Genomic DNA, 24,868 nt, shown 5'->3' with positions numbered 1-24,868 from the left:
AAAAAAACAGACTCCCCTAAAGACAGTCCACAACAGAACAAGGGTCCTGTGTTAGATTCTGTTGTGGTAGCAGCAGCCACAAAGAAAGAGCTGTCAAAGGAGAGTGCCACTGCCCATCCCTGTAACATGGGTATTAACAAAGGATGTCTTGAAATGCTCCGTAAAATCAGACATATCCAGGTATTGCAGTAAATAAAAATGGTGGTGCTCGCTGCTCTGGAAATGCCATCCGCCGTATTGGACAATAAGAGTATAGACACGTTAGAAAGGGATTGTAGGGTAGTCAGCTGTGTGTCCACAGTTGTATGGGGCACACTAATTGACTTGAAGTGTTTCTTGGTTAAGTCCCTCTGAAAATGTATTAAATGGGCTAAGTAATTCAGCAGTATTAATGCGAATGTTGCCAATGCATATACCCACCTTCAAAAATTGTCCAACGCCCTAGACTACTTAAAGTAAAATGCCACGCTTGAATGTGTCGTTGTGATTTTATGGAAGGCTTCAATACTCCCCTTCATCAATGCTTCTTACAACGGTTCCTCATTTTTTTTTGGGCCCAAAGTGTAAGACTCGTTGCCCAGGATCCAGCAGAATGCTGAGACTCTCTGCAGTAGGCATTCGTTTTTCCACACCTCAAGGATCCTACTCCAGAAATCAGAGAGTTGTTAAAAACATGTGGTTTTAAGTCAGAGTTCTTACCAGGATTCTCCTAGTGATTGTCCCCACGTGGCAGAGGTGGGATGGAATCCCAATGGACATCAGCCTAGAGAAAGATCACAATAGTCTGCTTCTGTGGTCCCTTTACCTAAAGGCTCTGTCAGCAGCCCTGAAGGTTTGTCTGACGCTGCACTCTGGAGGTAATCGGGGGATGCTTATGTGCATCTCCAAGCCCAGCAAGATTTAACAAGTTGCAAGTGGGTTCAAAATATAATTTCTAGAGGCTACTCCATAGTGATTCCCGACACTCCAACCAGTCAGTGGAAACTAGCAACAGTATAAATTTCAAAGCTGCTAGAAAAAGGTTCATCCAACCGGTTTTCAAAGACCAATTAGGATCCAGGGCCTACTAAGGTTCTTTTTAGTTCCAAAGAAAATGGGATATCAGATGAGCCGCCTCAACCAATTTGTAAAACAGAATTCCAGATGGTCACATTTCAGCCCATATACTGCCTCTTCTAAGGAAAGAAGATTGGATGTGCTTGATAGATCTCCGGGATGCTTACTATCACGTGAAAATAGGAAGCAATTTAGAGATTTATCCATTTCTGGCTTGGAGCCAATCGCTTCCACTTCAGAGTTCTGCTGTTTGGTCTCACCACAGCTGCCAGGGTGCTCATTAAGATAAAGGCAATGGTAGTGGTGCAGTTGGCATACTCTCGGTACAAGTCTTCCTCTGCCTAGATGATTGGCTCTTAACTGCTACATCCAGGCATCTTCTGATGCACAATATGGGCCCTCTTCTCTAATGCAGGATCAGTATCACAGTGAGTTTTCAGAAGTCAGTTCCTTCCAGTACAACAAATGTAATTTATCGAATGCCACCTCAGTACAACTGTGCAAATTGCCAGTCTTCCACAACACGGAGTTTGTTGTTTGCATTAAACATCATCACAGATACTGCATCATCCCCAACATCCAGCATGATTAATAGTATGTCTATTAGGTGCCATGGCTTCCTCAGTTCTAATGATTCCAGTGGCTTATCTGCTGTGAATTGTTCATTGGGTGCTAGCAGTTCACTGGTGTCAAATTCCATCCTCTACATGCCAAGAGTCGATTCACAAGAGTTTGCAGACATCAACTCGATAGGTAGATTACCTCTCTATCAGTAGCAGAAGGGGTGGCCTTTTTAGACAGGCCCACCAATAGCAGAAGTGACAATGGACAAGGGTAGGCCCTTCTAGGATGTGGGAGGCATTTCGAAGGAAGAATGATCAAAGGTACATGTTAGAGTTTGGAGGCCAGTCTTCACATCAGCCTCTTGGAGAGGAGGGTAGTCCTCCTAGCATTGCAGGCTCTTTCGGATGTTCTCCCCAAAAGTGTGATCTCCATACGGACACAGACGACATGGCAGTTGTGTGGTACATCAACAAACAAGGCAGAACTTGTTCTTACCCCTTGTTTCAAGTGGCCATGAGGGTTTGGCAGTGAGCGATGTCTTCACACCATTTTCTAATAGCAGTACACATTCTGGGGTGTTCCATTGTTCTAGCAGGCAAGTTCAGCAGGACTATCCTAACTCCTTACAAGTTGGTCCCTCAGTCCACTAGTGCCAGCTTTGATTTTCAGCCGTTAGGCCAACCCTGTTGCAACCTTTTTGCTTCCTATCTCAACTTACAAGTGCAGCAGTTACTTTTCCTAATCCTTCCACAGGGGCAGTCACCAAAGGACTCTGTGGTTCACAGTTGACATCCTGGGCTTCTGTATGCCTTTTCCGTATTAGCTCTCATGAACTAATTCAGAAAGCGAGACAGTGCAAGGCCAAAATAATTCTCATTGCCCCCTTCTGGCTGTGAAAACAGGTTTCTCTTTCTGTACCATCTACTAGTACATCCCCCATGAATGCTGGATCAGTATCCAAACCTTCTGTGCCATCCTTGTTCAGATCAGACTACCTTGCAACTAACTGCTTGGTTCCTCCAGTTCTGACAATAGCCAGAGATTCCATGTTTTCCAGAACAGTCATTTACTTTACATCAGCTTCCCAGGAATCTGCTATGAAAACAGTTTATAAGAGTAAATGAGCAAAAGTTTTTTTGGGAGGGACAATAGTTAAAGGCTTGGATCCTTTTTGTTTTTGTGCTTTCTGTTTTGAAATTCTTTTGACAAGGCTGTAGCCATTCTATCGTCAAAGCTGAATTGGCAGCATTTCCATCTTTCATGTTGGGCAAAAATGATACCTGTGTGGCCTCCTTAAAAATTTCAAAAGCTTTTAGAGGAACTTTTCTGTTGCATCCCCCACTAGAGATCCTGTCCCTCCATGGGATATTACTATCATGTTCCAAGTTCTAACCCGACCTCATTTTGAACCTGCAGCCACAATAGGCATCAAATTTGTGAGTTGGAAAACAATTTTCTTAGTTGCAGTCACTTCTGCCAGACAGATTTCAGAACTTCAAGATGTCTCATTTAAACCTCCTTATTTGCTTTTCCATAAGTATAGGGTTTCTGTCCAATCTAGTGCATCTTCCTCTCAAAGGAGGCATCCATGTCCAACTAAAACCAAATCATTGGTTTACCAGTATTCTTTCCCAAATTTCCTGTCATCCATATCTAATTAAAGCCAATTCATTGTGTTACCAGTATTCTTTCCCAAATTTCCTAACAAAGGAGAATACATTATCCACATGCTACATGTTCATTTTCAATTCAAGTTCTTTTTTCGTCTGATAAAACATTTAAGAAAATCTGATCAACTTTTAATTGCCTACTCAAAAGCTAAACTTGGTAGAGCTGTTACAAAAGTTAGACTTTCCAGATGGCTGTCAGGTTGTATTTACTTCGTCTATGCTAAGATGGATTTAAATTTATAGTCCAGACCAAAGGCATAGTCAGCAAGAACAGCGATTACCTCAACAGTCTTTTCTAAGAGGCTATCCATTGATGACATTTGTGCAGCAGCAACTTGATCCACTGTGCATATCTTTGTAACGCTTTATAAGCTAGATGTGCAGTCCAAATCTCATTCCTCTTTTGGCTCCATCATTCTCAAGAATGACCTTCCTTGATACCACCCGGAAAGACAGTTTAGGAATCTGTCAAACATGTTGAATCAGATAAAAATCGTTTACCTTTGATACGAAAGTTATGTATTTACCATAACGATAGATCTATGTTGAATGATTTTCATCCAGTTCAACCTCCCCTCCCTCCAGCCGCCTTACCATATTAATATTTTTATGCATAGCTTTGAGATGATTGAGTGGATAGCACATCACACCCTGTCTGTGACCAACCATGTCTCATAACCCTTTTTTCCTATGGTTCCCTTTTCAGTTTTGGATTTAAGGTCTCCACAATTTTTTCATAAATAGTTCTGAATATTTTGATATAGGGCAAATACAGTCTGAGGTATTGGATTAGAGTTCAGGGAATTGTGGGTAAAGAAGTCAGAGCCCTGGAATTGTGGAAGCTTCAGATTCGGTGCTGTGGTCAGATCCAATGTCCCATATGTTGAACCAGATGAAAATCCGGTATCACGGATCTGTCATTATAGTAAGTAGATAACTTTCGTTTCCAGTAAATACCAGGATTTGGGGGTTAAATATTTCTAGTTTAACTGAATGGACTTGGTGTCCCAAATGCCTATAGACAGGAGGGGGGACAGAAGCCTTGTGAAGATGGTAGCAGAGGTAGCACCACATTAGTGTTGATCTGAAGTTGTTGTCTTAGTTTGTTCTTCAGCCTGTAGGTTTTGGATCCGTCCTGGGATCTGACTCTGCCATGTACTCCAGCCTTGGAGCCGACAACTGAGCTGCTCCTTTCTTACCCATAATGCCTCATTCTCCCTCCACCTCTCAGATCTCATTTGTCGGTGCCGGTCGTCTGAACAGCCACGAGGCCTGTGTCTGAGCTTCCTCCAAGGAATTTTTCAGTGTGTTTTTTTTTTTTTGATGTGAGAATGCATCTTTTTCATTGTTAATATATTTTTCTGTCTCCTGACTCTCTAGTTCATTTAAAAAAAAAAATAACTAAAAAAAGTATTTTTTCTGGCAAAAGTAGGGTCTTTTTCTTTCCTTCTTCTCTGTAATGTGTTTATAGTTCTTGGTGTCCTGCCATGTCAATCTCTGTAATGTGTTTATAGTTCTTGGTGTCCTGCCATGGCCAATCCTAAGCCAGCAGGCTTTAAGAAGTGCACGGAGTGCTGGCATAAAATTCCACCTTCTGATGCCCACATACCATGCGTGGTTTGTCTAGGTGTGGCCCACTTGGATTCCTCCTGTTCTGCATGAGCGGGCTTTTATCAGCAAGCGCTTACAGACAGGAGGAATAAGTTAATCCTCTAGGGTCTTCTCCCTTCCCCTCCTCCTTCTGTGGTATCCACTTCAGGGGGCTCAAACAACCTCCAAGAAAGTTAGCGATAAGGCCAAGGAAAAGGACAAGGCCAGGAACTGGTCTCCCGACAGAGTTTCAGTTTCTGCAGGAGAACCTCCTGCCAAAAATCGCCCGTCTACTTCAGCTTCTTCCCCTCGGCTCCAATCTCCATTTTTTTAGCCGGAGCTGAGAATTCGAGGTGGACAGGCTAATGAGGAAATTTCTGAAGGCACAGATTCAGTTGGGAGTTTTGCCTACTCCGGCTCCCTCTGAAGCCGTGAGCGCTCAGCCTACATTTATGCCTATTTCTCCTTTTCCAATCCGCCCTTTGGTTTTGGAGCTCTTGGGTCTGAGGATCCAGAGTGCCAAGATATCTGAGCTGATAGGTACCTGTACTTAGACACCGACTGTCACCTTGAGTAGTTCAGCCCTGGTGTCATCGGGCCCAAATGACTCTTGTAGCTGTAGCTTCGGCATCAGGTCCAAGGAGCTGCTTTCAGCTGGCAGGCTTTCAGAGTTGTCCCTTCCCCTCGGTGCTCGACAGTTCAGCTACGACTCCGCCTTCGGCGCAGAGATCATTGGGGGTTTGTTGGACTTCAGCGTTGATGGCCTCAGCCCCGAAGAAGTTGCCCTCAAAGTCTTGTTCGTTTTCTGTTTTCCAAGTAGTGGAGAGAGGGTTCTCTCGGCCACCACGAGAGTATCGACTCTCCCTCCTTTGGACCCGACCCCCCCCCCCCCCACCTTCTGAGTTGGCCATGATGGATCCTTCTCTCCTGTCTCCTTCAGGACAGCCTGTTCCAAGAAGCTTGCTGGTGACTTCTCTTCAGGAGCACCCCGAGTCTTCTGACAATTCCCTGGAGCATATTCCCGAGGAGGTGCACCAGAAGCACACCTGCAAAAGGAGGCACTTGGATTCCCTACCCGAATCCCTGACTGAAAACATGAACTTTGATGAAGGGGAAGGGTTCCCCTGATCCCACCTGAGGATGTCTCCTTTGGGGACATCATGGAGATCCTTCAGCAGAAAGGTGGGCAATCCACAAACCTAACTCTTGAATTTGTGTTCCTGGAAGCCTTTGGAACAGGTCCATCTACATCCTGGGCCCCCCCCCCCCCAGACCCCCTAATTAACTTGATATCTCACAGGGCTTGGAAGAAACCAGACCGAGGTAGAGCCCATACTGAAGTGCCTGGATAAGATACTTAGCACCCCTCTGGATAGGCTCCACTGGACTAAGTGTGTCCTGGTTGATGCGATGGTGGTGGCAGCAGCCACAAAGAAAGAGCTGGCCCAGGAGAGCTCTTTGGTTCACCCCCCCCCCCCGACAGGGAGTCTAGGACAATGGACAGATTCTGTGAACGGGTTTACTCTTCAGTGACATTTTCTCTGCATGTGCTGAACTGTCTGGCATATGTGATCAGACTTCAGAGAGACCTCAGTAAGGAAATCTCTGATTCTGTCCCAGGTTCCATGTCTGAACAGGACAAGAATATCTCCAGAATGGCCACCCTCTGTTTCATCTCCAACACGTCCATGAGGCTACTTTTGCATGTGACATAGGGTACCTCAAGTGCAGCCGGTTCAGGCTTTACCATTAGGTGTCATGCCTGGATGTGGCTATGTGAATTCCCAGAGTCCTTCAAGGCGTCCTTTATCAACCCGCCCTTTGACAGGTAATCTGTTTTTGGGCCCAAGGTTAGAGACATTTTCCTAGTGCGAGAAAGGTGGAAAGACTGTCTGCTGTCAGAATATGCTTTTCTACCCCACTACGGTCCTTTTGCAGGAATCAGCGTGGCAGCAAATAACTATAGTTTTGAAAGTCTTGAGGTGCTTTCCAGGACTTGCAGGGAGACTTTTCCTCCAGGGGCAAAGGGGGAAATGATTCCAATGGCAGGCAATGCCCCCAGGGCAGGAGGGTCTGAGGATTCAGGAGTCTCGAGATGTGTTCTCGGCCAGGCCCTTAAAGCAGTCCTGAAGGACTGCCCGACTGATCTACTCTGGAGGCAGTCAGAGGACATCTTTCCGTATACCCAACAGCCTGGGAAGCCATCACTGCCGATCGTTTGGTGTTAAAGATGATATCCAGAGGTTACACCATTTCATTCTTCAAATTCCCCAGCCCGATTCAAAACCTCCCTGATGTGCCACCCAATCAAAGGGAGGCAGCAGCCCTGGAAATTGCAAAGCTGCTGGAAAAATGTCCTCCAACCCATCCCTCAAGACCTGTTTGAATCCGGCATCGATTCAAGATTCTTTTTGGTGCCAAAGAAAATGGGGAGCTTCAAACCAGTTCTGGGCCTCACTTCCCTAAACAAATCAGTTGCCAAGACAAAATCCCAAATGGTCATGATACAGTCCATTCTGCCCTTTCTGCAGAAGGATGATTGGATGTTCTCAGTAAGTCTTCAAGATGGACAGACACTCCAGAAGGTTTCTCTGCTTTCGGCTGGGAGCTAATCACTTTCAGTTCAGGGCACTCCCCTTTGGACTCGCCATAGCCCCCAGGGTGTTTACCAAAGATCCTCAAGGGCACTGGGAGAGTAATTTATGATCGCAGTGTGAGGGGTTCAATTTGACGTAATCTGCAGTGAGTGGTAGGAATGAATGTGATTCATACATAGTCTCTTGGTCAGTATGTGCTGAATTTTAATGTTAAGCTTAGGGAGCTTATAAGTTTGCCACAAGAACAGCTAGCAGAAGCACAAAAGCAGTGTGGGATCTGGTATGACCAAACAGCAAATATAATTGACAGAATAAGTTTCACTGTTGTGAGGAAGTGAAGTGATGTCAGTTATATTGTGGAATTAGTATGCAGGGAGACAGAAACTCAAAACTCCATCATGCTAATACAGTGAAGCCCTACCATGAAAGAGACGTTAGTAGACAGTTTATGCAGTAGTTTACTAGAGGAATGTGAAAGGGGATTTGGTAGCAGATCTCAATGAAGCCCAAACTGATGCCTTAGTGGGCGAGACTGCACTGTTACAGCAGTGGTCTCCAGATTAAGTACGTTTTTCCTTCGAACAAGGTTAACATTTAAACTCCTCAACTGCAGGTACCCCCCCCCCCCCCAAATAAACATTACATACATTCATTTCCGTATGACCTCCGGAGTAACTCCAGTGGCAAAACTTCCCTACAGACCAAACTTTGCTAAGTGCATTGGGATAAAGTGCTCTTTAAGGTAGTCCCAACTAATTGGAACAACCTACCCTGAAGTATTTTGAAGTGAACAACACTGTAGAAAGTTAAGAGAAAAAGCTAAAGAATCACTCAGTTAAAATTAACTCATGCCAATTTTGGGGGATAATGGCAAAATACTCCAAACTTTCTATGAATATTCACTTGTTAAAAAAAAAAAAAAAAAATTTACATGTCCAGTTTTACTGCAAGAAATCTAAAAATGCAGCTTCTCTACTCTGCTTGCATTCTACTTATGCCTAATGGTTAGTAGTTCTACCGTTAACATTTGCTTGTTCTTTGACATGCGCCTGTAATAGCCTACAATCACAAGTATTGCAATTTATCCATAAATTTTAACGTCCCATAATGGTGAAGTATATAATCTGTACTCATGAAAATTTGTAAACTGTGTTTTCTTAAAAGACTATATACCTTTCTTTTTGGATATTTACTGTGTACTTGAAATACTGTAAGCTGTGTTTACTCTGAAGACTGTTTAACTTTATTTATATTCAGTATAAAATGGCTATGCTTTTGGCCTGGGTCTTGGCTGAAAGGCATCCTAGGACCAGTCCATCTACCCAGTAAACAAACATAAATAAGTAGTCCAAGAAATTCAGCAAGTAGTTGGGGATATGGTTGCTTGTTTATTTATTTATTTGACATTTGTTAACTGGAATAGTCCAACTGGTTTCACTGTACCCATTTTTAATGGAAGCCTGGGGAGAAAAGCTCCGCAATCAGACATTAAGGTGCACGTTTATTTCCACAACAGAGCTAGATTAGCATATTTACAACACAGTGTTTTGTTAAGACATTACATAGCATATTTACAGTACTGTGTTTAAGACATTACATAATACATTACAAATGAAATGAAGTTAAAATTACTTATTGCTTAGAGATTTGATTAAATATTCTGGGATATATCCACCTTGTAGACCATCATTTTCTCAGTGATCAATCATTAGGGGAGAATAGGAAAAAGGTCCTTCTCTGTTGCCAGAAATGCAAGTGGTCTCTAGACAATGAATTGGGTAGTACTGTTTAATGCCTGCCCCTCTTCGTCATGTTACAGGTTCATAGGTATAAACTAAGCTAACACCTACTGAGACCTTTATAAGCTTAGACATGCAACCCAAATGTATCCCTCAAAGTATTGTGCCTTAGAAGTTGTTTTAAGGGGTGTATGTTGGGGCATGATTTAACTGCTGCTTCTGTCCATCAGAGACATAGGCGTCAAACCAAGGGTGAATTTCCGATTTCCCATACACTGATCTGGGTTGCACTTAAATAGTTAGGAAAGGGCTCTGCTTCACATGGATGGAAAGCCTATTCCAAGGGATGAGGATTCTCTGAGATGCATAGCTATTCCTTCCAGCATGTCCTGTTTAAGTCACAAGCAAAGTTTAAAACTTTAGGTCTAGTAGCTCTGATGCTGTTCATTTTGCAGATATGCAAAAGGTCCGTCAGCATGGTATCCAAGGATGCTTTGCATGCCAGGCTTAAATTGCTTCTTAGTCTGTAATAACCTGAGTATATTTAGAGGGCTTTGAGGCAATCTGCATATGATATTGTTTATTCCCTATATTCTTTTTTGTGAGGAACCTCTGTGGATCTTCCATTTACATGTGCCTGGCGAGGTACATAACAAAGGGGGTGTTATACTCTGTGGGTCTAGTGATGGCTACGAACAGTGGTACGATGACTTCCCTGGACTTAGATGGCATGCCTTTACTTTTAAGTAATGTAGAATGATTTTCATAAACCTTAGACACATGTTGGTTGAAAGTCAGGTTATTGTCTTCGAGTCCCCAAATCCCTGACTACTTTTAGGGGTGTTGTATCAGTGAAATGTCTTCCCAACATTTCTTGGCATAAAGCTGTAGCTTTGGCACCAGTCTTTTATCTGTGTTGCATCTTCCTTTTAGAAGTTAGTATCTTTGGAGGTTTCTATGATTTTCCTGGCTTGCAGTCATCTGCAAACGTGGTAACCAGAGGCCCTTGACATTGGCCTTGACTTCCCAAAAATAGACGCCAAAGAGAAGTGGACTAAGCACAGAGCCTTGCGGAACTCTGCTGTTGACCGACCTCTTTGTGGAGGTGGTCTGTGCAATCCTAACTTCCTGGGTCCTGTCTGTGAGCCAGCTATCTAGTGAGATACATGGGGGTTTGTCTATTTTCCTGAGTATATTTTCTATGCCCAAATGGAGTATTATATCAAATGCCTTAACTAGGTCAAGGTAGGCAGTATGCACTGTTTTGCCCTCATCCATTGCCTCTATGACCTTCTTAAAGAAATCCACCAGGTTCAGTAAGCATGACCTACCTTTAATGAACCCAGACTGGGCTGGATTCAGTGGCTGAAGATTTCCTATGTCATTGTTAATAATTTCCATGGTAATTCTTTCCGTGGCTTTGCATATGACATTAGTCAGATTACTGGATCTGTGGTTTCCAGGATCTGCTGGTGGTATGCCATTATGCAGAGGATTGACAGTTGCAGTCTTCCATTTGCATAATACACAGCCTGTGTGGAGGCTGTAGTTGAACAGTGACACCGGTAGCTCTGATGGGTCATATTTCTAGCTGTTTAGGAGGCATCCTGGGATGTTTTCAGATCCCATCAAAGTTGAATTCCTGCCACACTTAAAACCTGCTACTTACTGATAGTTGGAGGGATTATATTAGATGTTTCCTGGGAGGCAACTAGCAGTAAGAGGGAGGGCTAAATGTGTCAGCCAGAAGATTTGCTACATCTCCTGATTCAGTGATCATGTCTCCATTTACCAACAGTTTGGGACGCTGTTGTGCTGCTTTTGAGGTTTGAACATGACTAAAGAAGGCCTTGTAGTTGTCCTTGGCATGGGATGCTATCTTTACCTCAGAATTTGCTTTGTTGGATTTAATTAGTCCACTTTGTTTTTGTTTAATAAGAGAGTTATTGTCTTTTTTTTTTGGTACACTTCGTAATTTTAGCTGATTTTATTTTCTTGTATTTTACAACCTGTTTGGATTCCACCAGGGTGGTTTGTTTTTTGAGTTAGCTTTGGGATTACTGCTGGTAGGCACAGCAGTGTCTGCAGTCGTTGATATGGTTGTGCAGAGCTTCTGTGAATTATTCCACATAGGCTGCTGTGTTATATGGCTTTGGAGGGGCTTAAATTTTGACAGGTTATCACACAATAAATTGTAGTTTGCTTTGGAGTAGTTTCTGTTACAAGGTTTTCAAGCATTCCAGAATTCATTCTTTTTTCGAAAGAGATTGCTTTGTAGTCTGATCTTACTAGAGATGACATGACATTGAGAGTGTGTGTATGGTATTTGTTTGAATAGTGAGCATCTCCAGTAGTTCAAAGTGTGAGTTATGGGTTTTGTGAGACATAGAAGGTGCTAGGATATGGTAGGGTGTATTCATTTGTCTATGGTAATCTCGACGTGGAGGAACTAGAGTTCATCATCTTGTTTTACTAATCTAGACAAATGCTTGTTAAAGATGTAGAAAGAAACACCTCTGCCTTTAGTCCCTGTCTGTGCAGTCTTGATGGTTTCTTAAGAAAGCTCACTTGAGATCTATAAAGAGAACAAGATATGGAGAAGTGATGATCAACCAAAGCAAAGATGGTAATTGTTAGAGGAGAAATATGGATGAGTGAAGTTTGCAATAGTATTTCAAAAAGGCTTGCAGAAGGCTATAGTAAGCTAATTCCATCCTCGTGGCATATGGCATGGACTGATGAAGTCCTGAGTCTGCCCTGTATTACCCATGTTCAAGTATTTTGCATCAGTGACTGATCGACACATCGGTGCCGAAAGACCAGAAGGCTGTGGGTTCTCTTCCCACACCATGTGTTTGGATTAATTTTCCAGTACTGACATAGTAAAGAGGGTACTGCACTTATGAATGTGCCATCCTTTGGATGAAACATTAAACTGAGGTCTCCTCTGCTTGGGTTGGTGGTAGCTGAGGTGGATCCATCCTTGGGGTGGGAGGTGGCTTGGTTTGCAGCATTGGTGACAGCAGGAGGAGTGCAGGTGTATCACCTGGCAGCAAGGATCTTGGAGTGCACATGCTACAGTAGGTGTATTACTTGGCATGTGGTAGCATACATGTCCCTCCAGATAGCAGTTGATGATTCAACAGGCAAGCTACCAGAGCAGACTTACAATATATATACAAATCCCAACCCTCCCAGCAAATGATGGTACCACTTTCACCTCCACCCACGGTAATGAATGAAGAAATGAATGAGCCCAGCAGGCAAATGCGTTTGTAGCCATTGAGGAAGGAACTGAAAAAATAGTAAGGTAAAATGATTTTTTTGGGAGGGGGCTGTGTAAATTAACTGGCTGTTGCTTCCTATAAGTACAGCATATAAACTGTATGGAGTATGCAGTCTTACAGTGAAAGTGTAACAGAGCTGTTAGAGCAAAAGTCAAAGTTTTCAAATATTCATATATGTAGTGTGTTTAAAGCTCACTACTCTTGAAATGCTGCTTCATATCAAGAAAATGAATTTCCTTAATGAAATCCCCAAAGAAGTTTGTGATTGTAGAAACCAGAAGTGTTAAACTTCTGAAGAAAAACATGAAAAATTGCCTAGGACACTTGGGGGAATTGATGGTCGTTTTTTGTTTCTGCCTTGTTTTCTGGGATTTATACAGTCTGTCGCATTGCTGGAATTTCCATTCCTTGTAAAATTGCGCATTTGCTGTTTGGACTTGCAGGCCAAGATATGTGCAATTGTGTTTTTGGTGTATTGGGGTGATTTGACTGATATTAGCTTTACTGTAAAGACAGGAAAGGAGAAGTTGGTATAGCTCAATGTCATTAATCACTCCTGGAATACTGTATGTGTAAGTGTTTAGCTACTGTTAAGGTAGCAGAAGGAACTGTACTTGGGAGCAAGGTGGTAAAGATCCTAGGGAGCCATTGGTTATAACTTCATTCTGTAGCTCACTAGTGTAACATTTATTCGGCTGTGGCAGGTTTTAACTGTTATCTGAGGGAGCAGGTTGAATTTAGTGTATTGTTTTAAGACCGTTCACCCCTTGTGCATTAAAGTAATGGCTAGAGGTGCAGATTTAAGTGCCCTGCCTTGACATTGCTTGCTGGTTGTGGTGCTTATCTTCAGACTCTAGCAGCTGACTGTCACATTTAAGTCAGTAGCATCAGGTGTGATTGTACTACAGTTTATTGTAAGCCTGTCCCATAATACAGTGAACATGGCTTTTGCCTTGAAGAAGGGGCAAAAGAGACAGTTGACAGCAAGAAGGGGGGAGAGTTTCGGGAAATCCTGTGGGCAGTTAAAAAAAAAAAAAAAAAAAAAAAATTCCTAGCCTGTCAGTGATGCAAACATTGGCTCTTGTTAATTTGGTTGCACTGACAAATTTTGATGTGGCCCTTCAACCTCATGTAAAAATAGGAAAAAAGGGTTGACTATTAGAACATGCACACTTACTCCACTTAAACGTTGTCCTACAGTTCCATCAGAATAAAGAGCACTGCAGTTGGTTAATCCTTATCAGTACTAGACCGTGAATCCTGGAGCAGTCACACTTCTTTCAGACAGCTTTTTTTTTACTGAAAATATTTCCCCCAAACCTGACATCACTACAACAAAACTATTGTAAATGCAGTACATTCTTAATAAAAAGAAAACTTTTCTTCATACTGTCCTCCTTTATCAGCTTAGTAAAACGTGCTTTGATATAATCACAATCTGCTGTTCAATTTATGTATATTTATATTTAATATAGATTATATATACGTATATACAAATATATAGGTGTGTGTATGTATATATATATATATATATATATATATATATATATATATATATATATAAATATATATATATATATATATATATATATATATATATATATATATAATATATTCATTCTGTGGCCAAGGTTGACTGAATAGCAACATCTTAAACTGTTCTGTAGTGTTTTTATAGTATGTATATGTCTGTATATAGAAGTTTTTTTCATCTATGACATGTATCCATGTTGGACCAGTGCATTACTTGAATAAAGAAAACTGTAAGCAGTCTAACAACTCCAACATTTCTGCAAGGTTTCTGATTTACAGTTCTCATAAAAATTAAGTTAATTTTCATGACAAAAATCTTTTTATTTCTGTTATTTTTAAGAGCAGTATCACCTCATTACCATGTTTTAATTTTGTAGTGCATCTCTGTCTCATACGCGCACACACACACACACACACATTTCGTTGACACACACAGTGAATGCACTAAAGCGCGAATGCTCAAAACTGCGATTTCTTTCCCTGGGAAAGAAATCGCTTGGTCATCCCCGTGTGTTTGCCCCTTTCCCCACTGTAGTGCGATTTCGGAGTTGGTATATTTAATTAGGGGAGGTGTGGGGGGCATAGCTCCCCACGTTATGTTTGAAAGTGTGTGTGTATTTGTGCTAGTGATTTCTTTCCCAGGGAAAGAAATCACTGTTTTGAACATTCGCACTTTAGTGCGTTCGCTCTTTGTGTCGACGAAAAGGTGTTTAAACGCCTCTTCGGTCTTTTGAAGCAGACCTGTATATATGTATATGCGCATAAACACACACACATGATTGAGTTTTCAGAAACTTGAAATTCGTATGGATGAGACCATATGATCGAGTTTCCCAAAACCTATAATGTTGAGGTGTGAATGAACCCATATGAAAAATTCAAACTACAGTTGTTCGAATGTTTCTTATGGGTGCATTCTCAATGTTCGGACATTTATGTTAGCGAATGTTCTGTGCATTCGCTAATATAAATGCGAAGAACTGTACAGATATCGTGGTACAGTGCGGTTAGGGAAATTCATCCCTTTCCTCACTTTCCTCACGGTAGTGCGATCTCATAGTTGGAATATATAGTTAGCAGGGGGTGTGGGGGGGGGGGGGCGAAAAATGGGATGTTCTTTGTAGGAGTACAGGACTTTACGGCAAGGATGGCATTTTCGGTAATTGCTGTAAAAGTTCGAATTCGACTTTTTCGACAATTACTGATGTTTACGTCATTCTCAACAGTTGGAAATGCATAGATTCGGAAATAAATGTCGACATTTAATTACAAAATTTAAATTTTCGTAATTTTAATAGTAAACAGTATATATTATATGTGTTTGTGTGTATATATATATATGTGTATATATACACACACACACACACACACACATATATATTTATAAACTAAAGAGTGAAAGGTCACAGACAAACAAGTCAGTAAAAACTACATGGAAATCCTAGCCAAGCCTGGCTTCTGAATGTCCATGACTAAAGCCAAACCTCACTACAAGAAAAAAAACTAGCCATTCCGAAGCCATATTGCTGAAACACTTAATGTCCTTAACAGGTCATTCGCATGTATCTTATGGGCCTCTATTACAGGAAGTTTAAGGTATCAGAGTGAAAACTGTAGCTTGGCTAGGTTTTTCTTGTATTTTCAACTGATTGGTTTGTCTGTGTGACCTTTTTACTCTTTGATATGTATGTTAGTTGTGATAGTTTGCAGACTCCTTAATGGTTATGGCCATCAGCTGGGTTATACGCTCTCTGTTTCTAAAGTGTAGCCAATATTCCACTTATGCTGTGCTGATATCATAAGAAGCTTGAAACATGCACTTCCAAAGCTAGTGGTGGTTGGGTTTATTGGCCTGAATGTATCCACAAAGACTTAGTAAAATGTCACAGACATTTAGAAGCCATGTTGCTGAAGTACATGAGGTTCTTAATGGGTTATTTGCATATATCCCACAGACTTCTGTTACAGAGGTTTAAGGTATCGCGCAATGAAAATTCTAGCTTGGTTAGGTTTTTCTTGTAGTTTACACACACACACACACACACACACACACACACACACACACACACACACACACACACACACACACACACACACACACCGATTCTACATACAGAAAACCATAGCTTAGTAATTTCCCATACCAATGTATTATTTTTTCAGTCTGCATCCTGTGCTTGTAAGACGCACAGTAATATATTTAATTTTTCTCCTCTTCATATATTGTACAAAATTTAATCTATTTCTGCTTTATTTGCCTCTTCTTGATTTTTGTTTAAATGCTGTACTGACTGTATATGTAACTACTTTATTGTTTTTGTAGCAACTTCTTTGCTGTAGTGGAGCTTTTCTCCTCAGTTGTGTGTGTAAATACTTTGATTGTAAAAAAATTCTAAACTATTATAGAGCTTTTCTCCTCGGGTCCCTGCTGAAAAAGGGCACCTGCCCAGCCAGCCCAACCCTGTTAAATGGCAAATAAAAATAAATAAATATAAAAAAAAAATAGATTGTGATGAAGGATTACTGTATCTTTAAATGCCAAATTCCATGAAAATTCTGTGTCTTTTTCTAATACTTAAGATAGTCCTTATTCAGAATTTACCATTCTATTTCCCTAAAAATGGAAAATCCAGCATCCCTGTGTTTCAATGATGGATGAAAAGTAGGAAGTTATATTTGGTCAGTTTCTTTACAAGTTATATGCTTTCATTTTATATGATATTGGATGCCTATTCTGTTTGCTTTGAAAAAGTGTAAGGTTGTATTTTCCTGAACCATAAATAATTCTGTGTTTAAATGAGATTTTTAATATATTCATTTAAAATGGCATGCTGTTTGTGTTTTACAGAACATTGAAGTCTCTTTCTTTCTTTTCTAGGGATCATTTTTTCACTAAATGACAAATCAAGTTCATCTAATCTGAAAATAGATGCATTGTCATGTTTACATGTCATTCTGTGCAACCACTCTCCTCAAGTCTTCCATCCTCATGTAGAAGCTCTAGTGCCTCCTGTTGTAGCCTGCGTAGGTGATCCCTTTTATAAGATTACATCAGAGGCATTATTGGTAACTCAACAACTGGTGAAAGTTATTCGTCCCTTGGATCAACCTTCTTCCTTTGATGCTAGTCCATATATCAATGACCTGTTTACTTGCACGATCAAAAGGCTTAAAGCTGCTGACATTGATCAAGAAGTTAAAGAAAGGGCTATTTCTTGCATGGGCCAAATCATTTGTAACCTTGGGAACAATCTTGGTAGTGATTTACCTAGTACATTGCAGATTTTTCTGGAAAGGTTAAAGAATGAAATCACTAGACTGACAACAGTGAAGGCTCTAACACTGATTTCTGGATCTCCCCTTAAGATAGATCTAAGACCTGTTTTAGGTGAAGGGGTCCCTATTCTTGCTTCCTTTCTTCGAAAAAACCAGCGTGCATTGAAGCTTTGCACACTTTCTGCACTGGATATCATAATTAAAAATTATGATGATAGCCTAACACCTGCCATGATTGCTTCTGTGCTTGAAGAACTTCCTCCACTCATTAGTGAAAGTGATATGCATGTTTCTCAGATGGCCATCAGTTTTCTTACCACACTAGCTAAAGTGCATCCGTCTTCTCTGTCAAAAATAAGTGGTTCAATTCTTAGTGAACTTATTGGCCTTGTACGATCACCACTTTTGCAGGGAGGTGCACTTAGTGCTATGCTAGATTTTTTCCAAGCCCTTGTTGTAACTGGAACAACCAGTTTAGGATACATGGACTTATTGCGCATGTTGACTGGTCCAGTATATTCTCAGAACACAACACTCACTCACAAGCAGTCTTATTATTCCATTGCCAAGTGTGTAGCAGCCCTTACACGAGCCTGTCCTAAAGAGGGTCCAGCAGTAGTTGGCCAGTTTATACAAGATGTTAAGAATTCCAGATCCACAGATTCTATTCGTCTCTTGGCTTTACTTTCTCTTGGGGAGGTTGGACACCATATTGACCTTAGTGGCCAGCCAGAGCTAAAGTCTGTCATATTGGAAGCATTTTCATCCCCAAGTGAAGAAGTTAAATCTGCTGCTTCATATGCATTGGGAAGTATAAGTGTTGGCAATCTTCCTGAATATCTACCTTTTGTCTTACAAGAGATTACAAGTCAGCCAAAAAGACAATATCTTCTTTTGCATTCCCTGAAAGAGATTATTAGCTCTGCATCTGTCTCAGGACTCAAGCCCTATGTAGAGAACATCTGGTCTTTGTTGTTGAAGCACTGTGAATGTGCTGAAGAAGGAACTAGAAATGTTGTTGCAGAATGTTTGGGCAAGCTTACATTAATTGATCCAGAAACACTGTTGCCACGGCTAAAGAGTTACTTGGCATCCGGTAAGTAACATTTTTTTTGTTCAAAGTATGATTATATTTGTCTGGAACACCTGATCTTTGTATCGGGAGAACTATCTCTTCAATAAGCAGTAAAATCTTCCCAGATTACCAGTAACACACTACAGTTCTCATAATGCAGATGTTCTTAGTCTCACATTGCTGCAGTCATAACCTGTGGGTAGTCCGCTGTCCTCGGTCGGCCCGAATACCAAAGGGTTAGGCTGGCGTCGGTCATGGGCGCCCGGAGCTGACGTCAGTACGTAGTAGTACTTAAGCGCATGACCAACGCCATATTCTCAGTCTTTCTTGCCGCGTGGTCCGAAGCAGAAGCAGCGTTTGCAAGTGCCGTTCGGCGTTCTGAAATTTTCAGTTTTCAAGTTTCAGACCGAAGACCAAGTTGGGCTAAGTACCCCGTTGGGCAAAATTTTTGTCTTTTCTTGCCTCAGTTAATCCGGATGTCAGAAAAAGTTAATAATTGTATTTCTTGTGGGAAACAGATACCTCATAGGGACTATCATTCTCCCTGTATTCCTTGCTTAGGGCCTGAGCACGACGTAGTCGGGTGTCGCTTTTGCGCTAGATTTAATAAGCGCACCATTAAACGCAGATTAGACTGTGCTAGGCTTGTTTTCGGTAAGCGGTGTAACTACAACATGCCGTCGGATCCTCCGACGCCCGCTACCGCTAAAAAGCGAAAAGATAAATCTTTAAGGTCTAAACCGGATGAGTTGTCAGTTACGGACGCCGGTTCTATGGAATCTACGGTTGAATCTGTGGATCCAGCCGAGGTCTCGGCTGAATCCCAGGGGGAACCTTTACTTTTACAGGAGTTGGCCTCTCAGGAGTTAGGTCAGGCCGAGGGTGCCTCTCAAGTTTCTGTGGTTCCATCCTTACAAAAGGTTATTAGGCCTTCTACTTCAGTCACTAAAGGCCCTGCTAAGGCTAGACCGGGTGTTTCTGGTACGGGACACAGCTCTGGTTCTTCGGGTTCTGTTCCTAAAAAACATATGTTGAAAATGGCAGAGGATTTGATTACTTTGATCAGGGGTTCTATGCCCCCTCCAGAGAAGAGGCCTAGGGTGGAGGCAGATTTAGAGGGAATGGAGCATTCCTCAGATTACTCTGAGTCCTCAGCTGAAGATATTCAGGATTTTCCTCCCTATTCTAATTCGGATGCAGCGGATTCCTGTCCTTCTGCTTCACCTCTGGAGGATTTTTCCTTTTCTGAAACCTTGCATTCCATGAGGGAGCATTTCAAGTGGGAAGGTCAGGATTTTTCAGATTCTCGTAAGAGGCTTAGAGAATTTTTGTTTTTGCCACAGCATAGACCTTTGGCTATTCCCCCTGTTTTAGATGTTGTTCAGGATGTTTTTTCTGAAGCTTCCCTTAATCCTGATTCTTTACCCCCTGCCCCTGTCAAGCCAGACAGGTATTACAGAGTTCCAGAGGCACATAAATATTTGTACAAGAGCCCTAGAGCTGATCCGGAAACTATTATTCAAGGGCCTAAGGGTGTCAGGGCTTCTGTGGTTAAGAATCCAGTACCTTTGGATAAAGATTCTAGAGCGTTGGATAGGTGGGGTAAAAAAGTATACACCTCTTCTACGTTAGCTATGAGGGCTTTAAATTGCCAATTCCATATGCTGAAGTATCAGAACTTTCTGTTAGGTCAATTGAAAGCTAAGGTAGATGCTTTAGCTGAGGGTATAGAGTGTAAGGAATTGCAGGACTTGGTTCATGCTTCAGATCAAGTTGGTAAACATTCCTTGCAGTGTGGCTTCGATGCCCTTCAGGCTTCTTCCAGGGTGGCTGCTACTGGTTCAGTTATTCGTAGACATGCCTGGCTTAAGGATCAAAATTTGTCAGAGCATGTTAAAGCTTGGATTTTGGATGCTCCTTCAATCTGAAGTTCTTTTGGTTCCCCTGTGGAGTCAGTTTTGAAAAGATGGAAGACAAAGCTAAGTCTATGCAGACAGTTAAGGAATTTTTGCAAGTGCAGCCCCCTAAGTTTAGCAGGAATTGGCCTGCAAGAGGATGGTCTTACCCTTCTTCGGATTTTCAGTCTAAGGGCAGGTCTCGACGTGGTAGGGGCAGGGCTCACGCTCAGGGTTCTTTCAGACCTAGGACTTGGAGTTCTCCTGCACAATCTTCTGGTGAGGGCAGGGGTCAGCCTTTTCGTAAACAGACCCAATGACCTGTATCTTCAGCTGCCGGACCCTTCTCTTCTGGCAGCTCCTCTAGGAGGAAAGTTGGCACTTTTCAAACAAAATTGGCATTTGGTCACCCAGGACAAATGGGTGTTGGACATAATAAATCAAGGCTACAAGTTTTATTTTCACACTTTTCCCCTTTCAAAGGCATGCCAGATGTACCTCCTCAGCAAAGGATGGAGGCTCAGGATCAAATTTCTTTGCTTTTACAGATGGGGGCAATCCAGGTGGTACCTTCGTCAGAAGAAGGCCTAGGGTTTTATTCTCGTCTATTCCTAGTGCCAAAGAAAGGAAACACTTGGAGGCCAATTCTGGATTTGTCCATTCTCAATACATACCTAGACATTCCAAAGTTCAAGATGTTAACATTACAACAACTTCTGCCTCTGCTAGGAAAAGAGCACTGGATGGTAACTCTGGATCTCAAAGAAGCCTATCTTCACATTCCTATCAGGCCCAGCTGCAGGAGATTCCTGCGTTTTCGGGCTGGTACTTCTCATTATCAGTTCTCTGCATTGCCCTTTGGTTTATCTACTGCGCCCAGGGTGTTCACAAAGGTTCTGGCTCCTGTAATAGCTTACTTAAGACTGAGGGGAATACAAATTTATCCTTATCTGGACGACTGCTTGATTCTTGCTCAAGACAAAGACAAGTTACTTCAACAGCTACAGTATGTGATGGCAGTTTTAAGGTGCCTAGGGTATTCTGTGAACGAAACAAAGTCCAGTCTAGTACCCTCTCAGGACATGTGCTTTCTGGGTGTGAGACTGAATACAGCCTCTCAGATGGCTTTTCTGACCCCGGACAAACAAAGAACTCTTCACCTCTACTTCCAGCAATTATCAGTACGGTCCAGGCTGACTGCAAGGACAGTCCTTCAAGCCTTGGGGTTCATGGCATCTTGCATTCTGGTACTTCCCAATGCCAAACTGCATATGAGGAAGCTACAATGGTATCTCAAAAGTGTATGGACTCAACACTGCCACGATTTGGACACTGTCATTCCGATAATACCGTGCATCCAGAAGGAATTCTTGTGGTGGGCACAGGAATGTCACCTAAACAAGGGACTCTCTGTGACCCGACCAGAGGCGAGTCAGATCTTAACGACGGATGCCTCAGACCTGGCTTGGGAGCACACTTCAATGGGAAATGGATTCAAGACACGTGGCCTCCCAAATTACAGCATTTGCATATCAACATGAAGGAGATGTTAGCAGTCCAGTTTGCCCTGATGGCTTTCAAGGGCCTACTTCAACCAGGACAGGTGTTGATTCAAACAGACAACACTACAGTCATGTGGTACATCAACAAGCAGGGGACCCATTCTTACCCTCTTTGCAGACAAGCTATGATATTGTGGGAGACTGCTCTGGGGTTGCACATCACTCTTCAAGCACGGTTTCTGCCAGGAGCACAGAACTCCTAGCAGATGTATTGAGCAGACAAATTGTGGATCCCCACGAGTGGAAATTGGATCCTCAGGTATTTCAACAGTTGACAGTGGCTTGGGGAACTCCAGACATAGATCTGTTCGCTTCTCCTCTAAATTTCCAACTACCAAAATTTTGCACAAGGATGTTTCACCCAAAAGCTTGGAAAGTGGACGCTCTATCTTTCAGTTGGAACAACCTTCACGTCTATGCTTTTCCTCCTCTGCCTCTCCTTACCAAGGTACTCTTGAAAGTCAGGAGGGACAAGCCTTGCATGATTTTAATAGCACCAGATTGGCCACGTCAGCACTGGTATCCTCTGCTGAGGAGTTTAATTCAGGAGCCTCCTTGGCCTTTACCACAGCTTCCTCATTTGTTGTCCCAGTCAAGCAGTCATTTGCTCAATGTCAGGGTGCAGTCCCTGCATCTAACGGCCTGGCGTATTCTGTTTTAGAGCCTGTGGGTTCTCAGCTTCCCCAGCAGGTTTTGGATGTCATTTTGGAAGCTAGGCGGCCTAGCACTAGAAAAGTTTATGCTGATAAATGGAAGAGATTTTTTCTTTGGAGCACAACAAAGGATTTTGATGTCTCAGTACCTAATTTGAGTTGTACACTGCAGTACCTTACTGAATTACTGGACAAGGGTTTGTCGTTTTCCTCTGTGAAGGTTCATGCTGCAGCCATTTCTGCTCACTATGATTGTGACCCTCCTTTATTTTCTCACCCTTTAAGCAATTTCTTAGAGGGGCAAAAAATATAAGACCCCCACGTAGAGCTCCTACTCCTTCCTGGGATCTCAGTTTTGTGTTGGAGAAGCTTACTTTGCCTCCTTTTGAACCTGCAGCTACGTCTGAATTGAAGTTTTTGTCTTGGAAGACTGCCTTTTTGTTGGCCATTACTTCTGCCAGAAGGTTATCTGAATTGCAGGCTCTCATGGCAGTTGAACCCTTTCTAATATTCCATAAGGATAGAGTTTCTTTGCGTACTAACCCTACTTTCATGCCAAAAGTGATTTCTAATGTGGCCTTGAACCAGTCTATCCATTTGCCTACCTTTTATGCTGATCCCCAAAATAAAAAAAATCTTGCATTCTTTGGATATACACAGGCAGTTACGTTATTATTTGAGCAGAACTAAGGAGTTCAGACAGACTCAACAGTTATTTGTTACTTTTGCTTTGGGTTCACAAGGGAAAGCTGTTTCAAAGCAGACTATTTCAAAGTGGATTGGTAATTGCATTGCTTTTTGTTATTCTCATCATGGGAAGAATGTTCCTGCTGGGATTAGACCTCATTCCACTAGGGCTACGGCCACTTCTACTGCTTTTTGAGGGTGTAGCTACTAAGGACATTTTGGAAGCAGCTACTTGGAGTTCAGTTCATACTTTTACTAAGCATTATCATCTCCCTCTTTTCTCCAAGTCCAGGGCTGGGTTTGCCACTGCAGTCTTACAGGGCATGTTAGCAGCCCCTAATGCCTTTTAGTTTGCCAGCCTCCCTTTTCCTTTGCTTTGGGATTCTACCCACAGGTTATGACTGCAGCAATGTGAGACGAAGAACATAGTACAGTTTTGTACCTACCATAAATGTAGATGTTCGAGGATCCACATTGCTGCAGTCCTATTTTCCCTCCCTCCTTCCCCGCTTTGGTTTGGGGTTGTGGTTGTTGTTGTTATTATTACTTGGGGATAATTGTTATTTCTCTCCTTTATGGCTCTGGCCTTTTCTTTTTAAGGCCTTCTGACATCTGGGGCAAGAAAGACTGAGAATATGGCATCGGTCATGCGCTTAAGTACTACTACGTACTGACGTCAGCTCTGGGCGCCCATGACCGACGCCAGCCTAACCCTTTGGTATTCAGGCCGACCGAGGACAGCGGACTACCCACAGGTTATGACTGCAGCAATGTGGATCCTCGAACATCTACATTTATGGTAGGTACAAAACTGTACTTTTGCATCTCTTGTTCTTGGTTGCCACATGAAACTGTTTTGTCACTAAAAGGACCTATGCTACTTTATTGAAAAAGGTAAATACAAAAAATGCTTCTTGGCACCTAAAGACAAAAAATGAGCAAATTAAATAAAAAAAGTATTCTTCTGGAAATAAATTTTTTTTCTTGGCAGGTGACATCAATTAGTGTTTTAAGCTTTTATACTCCTTTTGGGTTCAAGAAGTATTTTTTGTCTTAACTTGACATTTATACTCCTTTTGGGTTAATTTTGGTAGTGCTTATTGGGGAAAATGCTTTGCTTGAGGTGTTTTGAGGAACTGTACTTGATTTTTCTTTAATATTTCTTCCTCATTGCATATTTTCCTTCATTTTTTTCCTTCCTGATTTGTACATTTTTTTTTTATTTCCTGAGTGCAGGTGCTGGGACCACTGTTTTCCTCATGTGATCTCTTTTCCTTTATTTAGAAAATGTGATTTTGGCAGTTAGCCTTGCAGTGCAGATGTGTTTGTTGCCTCATAACTCCACACTCCATGTCTTCCATATACAAGGGTTTTAGCTGTGTGCAGTGGTGCAGCATTATGTTCAAAGGATAGTTTTAGCCAAATTGGAAGTTGTTCCCTTCATGGGCTACTTCCATTTATGGCTCAGTGTCTGAATCCAGAAAAAAAAACCACAGACTACAGTTTGAGTTGAAAAAATATTCTTGCATCTGTTCAGTTATTTCATCTTCCACAGAAAATGGTGGAATGCCCTTCATATAGTCATGCCTTAACATTTTTTTAAAAAGAAGCTGGGGAGACTGAAAATGAAACGTAACTGTTTTTATGATTTTAGAGCAGCCTGATGTATACCCCCCAATGTAGT

At 42.0% G+C, this 24,868-nt stretch overlaps 1 protein-coding gene across 1 annotated transcript in view; it reads left to right on the top strand.

Moving 5' to 3' along the window:
- The window catches only part of CAND1 (cullin associated and neddylation dissociated 1), a 2,253,229-nt gene that overhangs the window by 917,952 nt on the left and 1,310,409 nt on the right, over window positions 1–24,868 (top strand). The window contains exon 10 of the mRNA XM_044088050.1: window positions 16,915–18,408. Within this exon, the coding sequence (XP_043943985.1) occupies window positions 16,915–18,408 (1,494 nt within the window). The remainder of the gene's footprint in view (window positions 1–16,914; window positions 18,409–24,868) is intronic.

This window comes from Protopterus annectens, chromosome 11.part0 (genome assembly GCF_019279795.1).
Source record: "Protopterus annectens isolate FY-2018-M chromosome 11.part0, PAN1.0, whole genome shotgun sequence".
NCBI classification, from domain to species: Eukaryota; Metazoa; Chordata; order Ceratodontiformes; family Protopteridae; genus Protopterus; species Protopterus annectens.
This window is presented reverse-complemented; position numbering and strand designations above follow the sequence as displayed.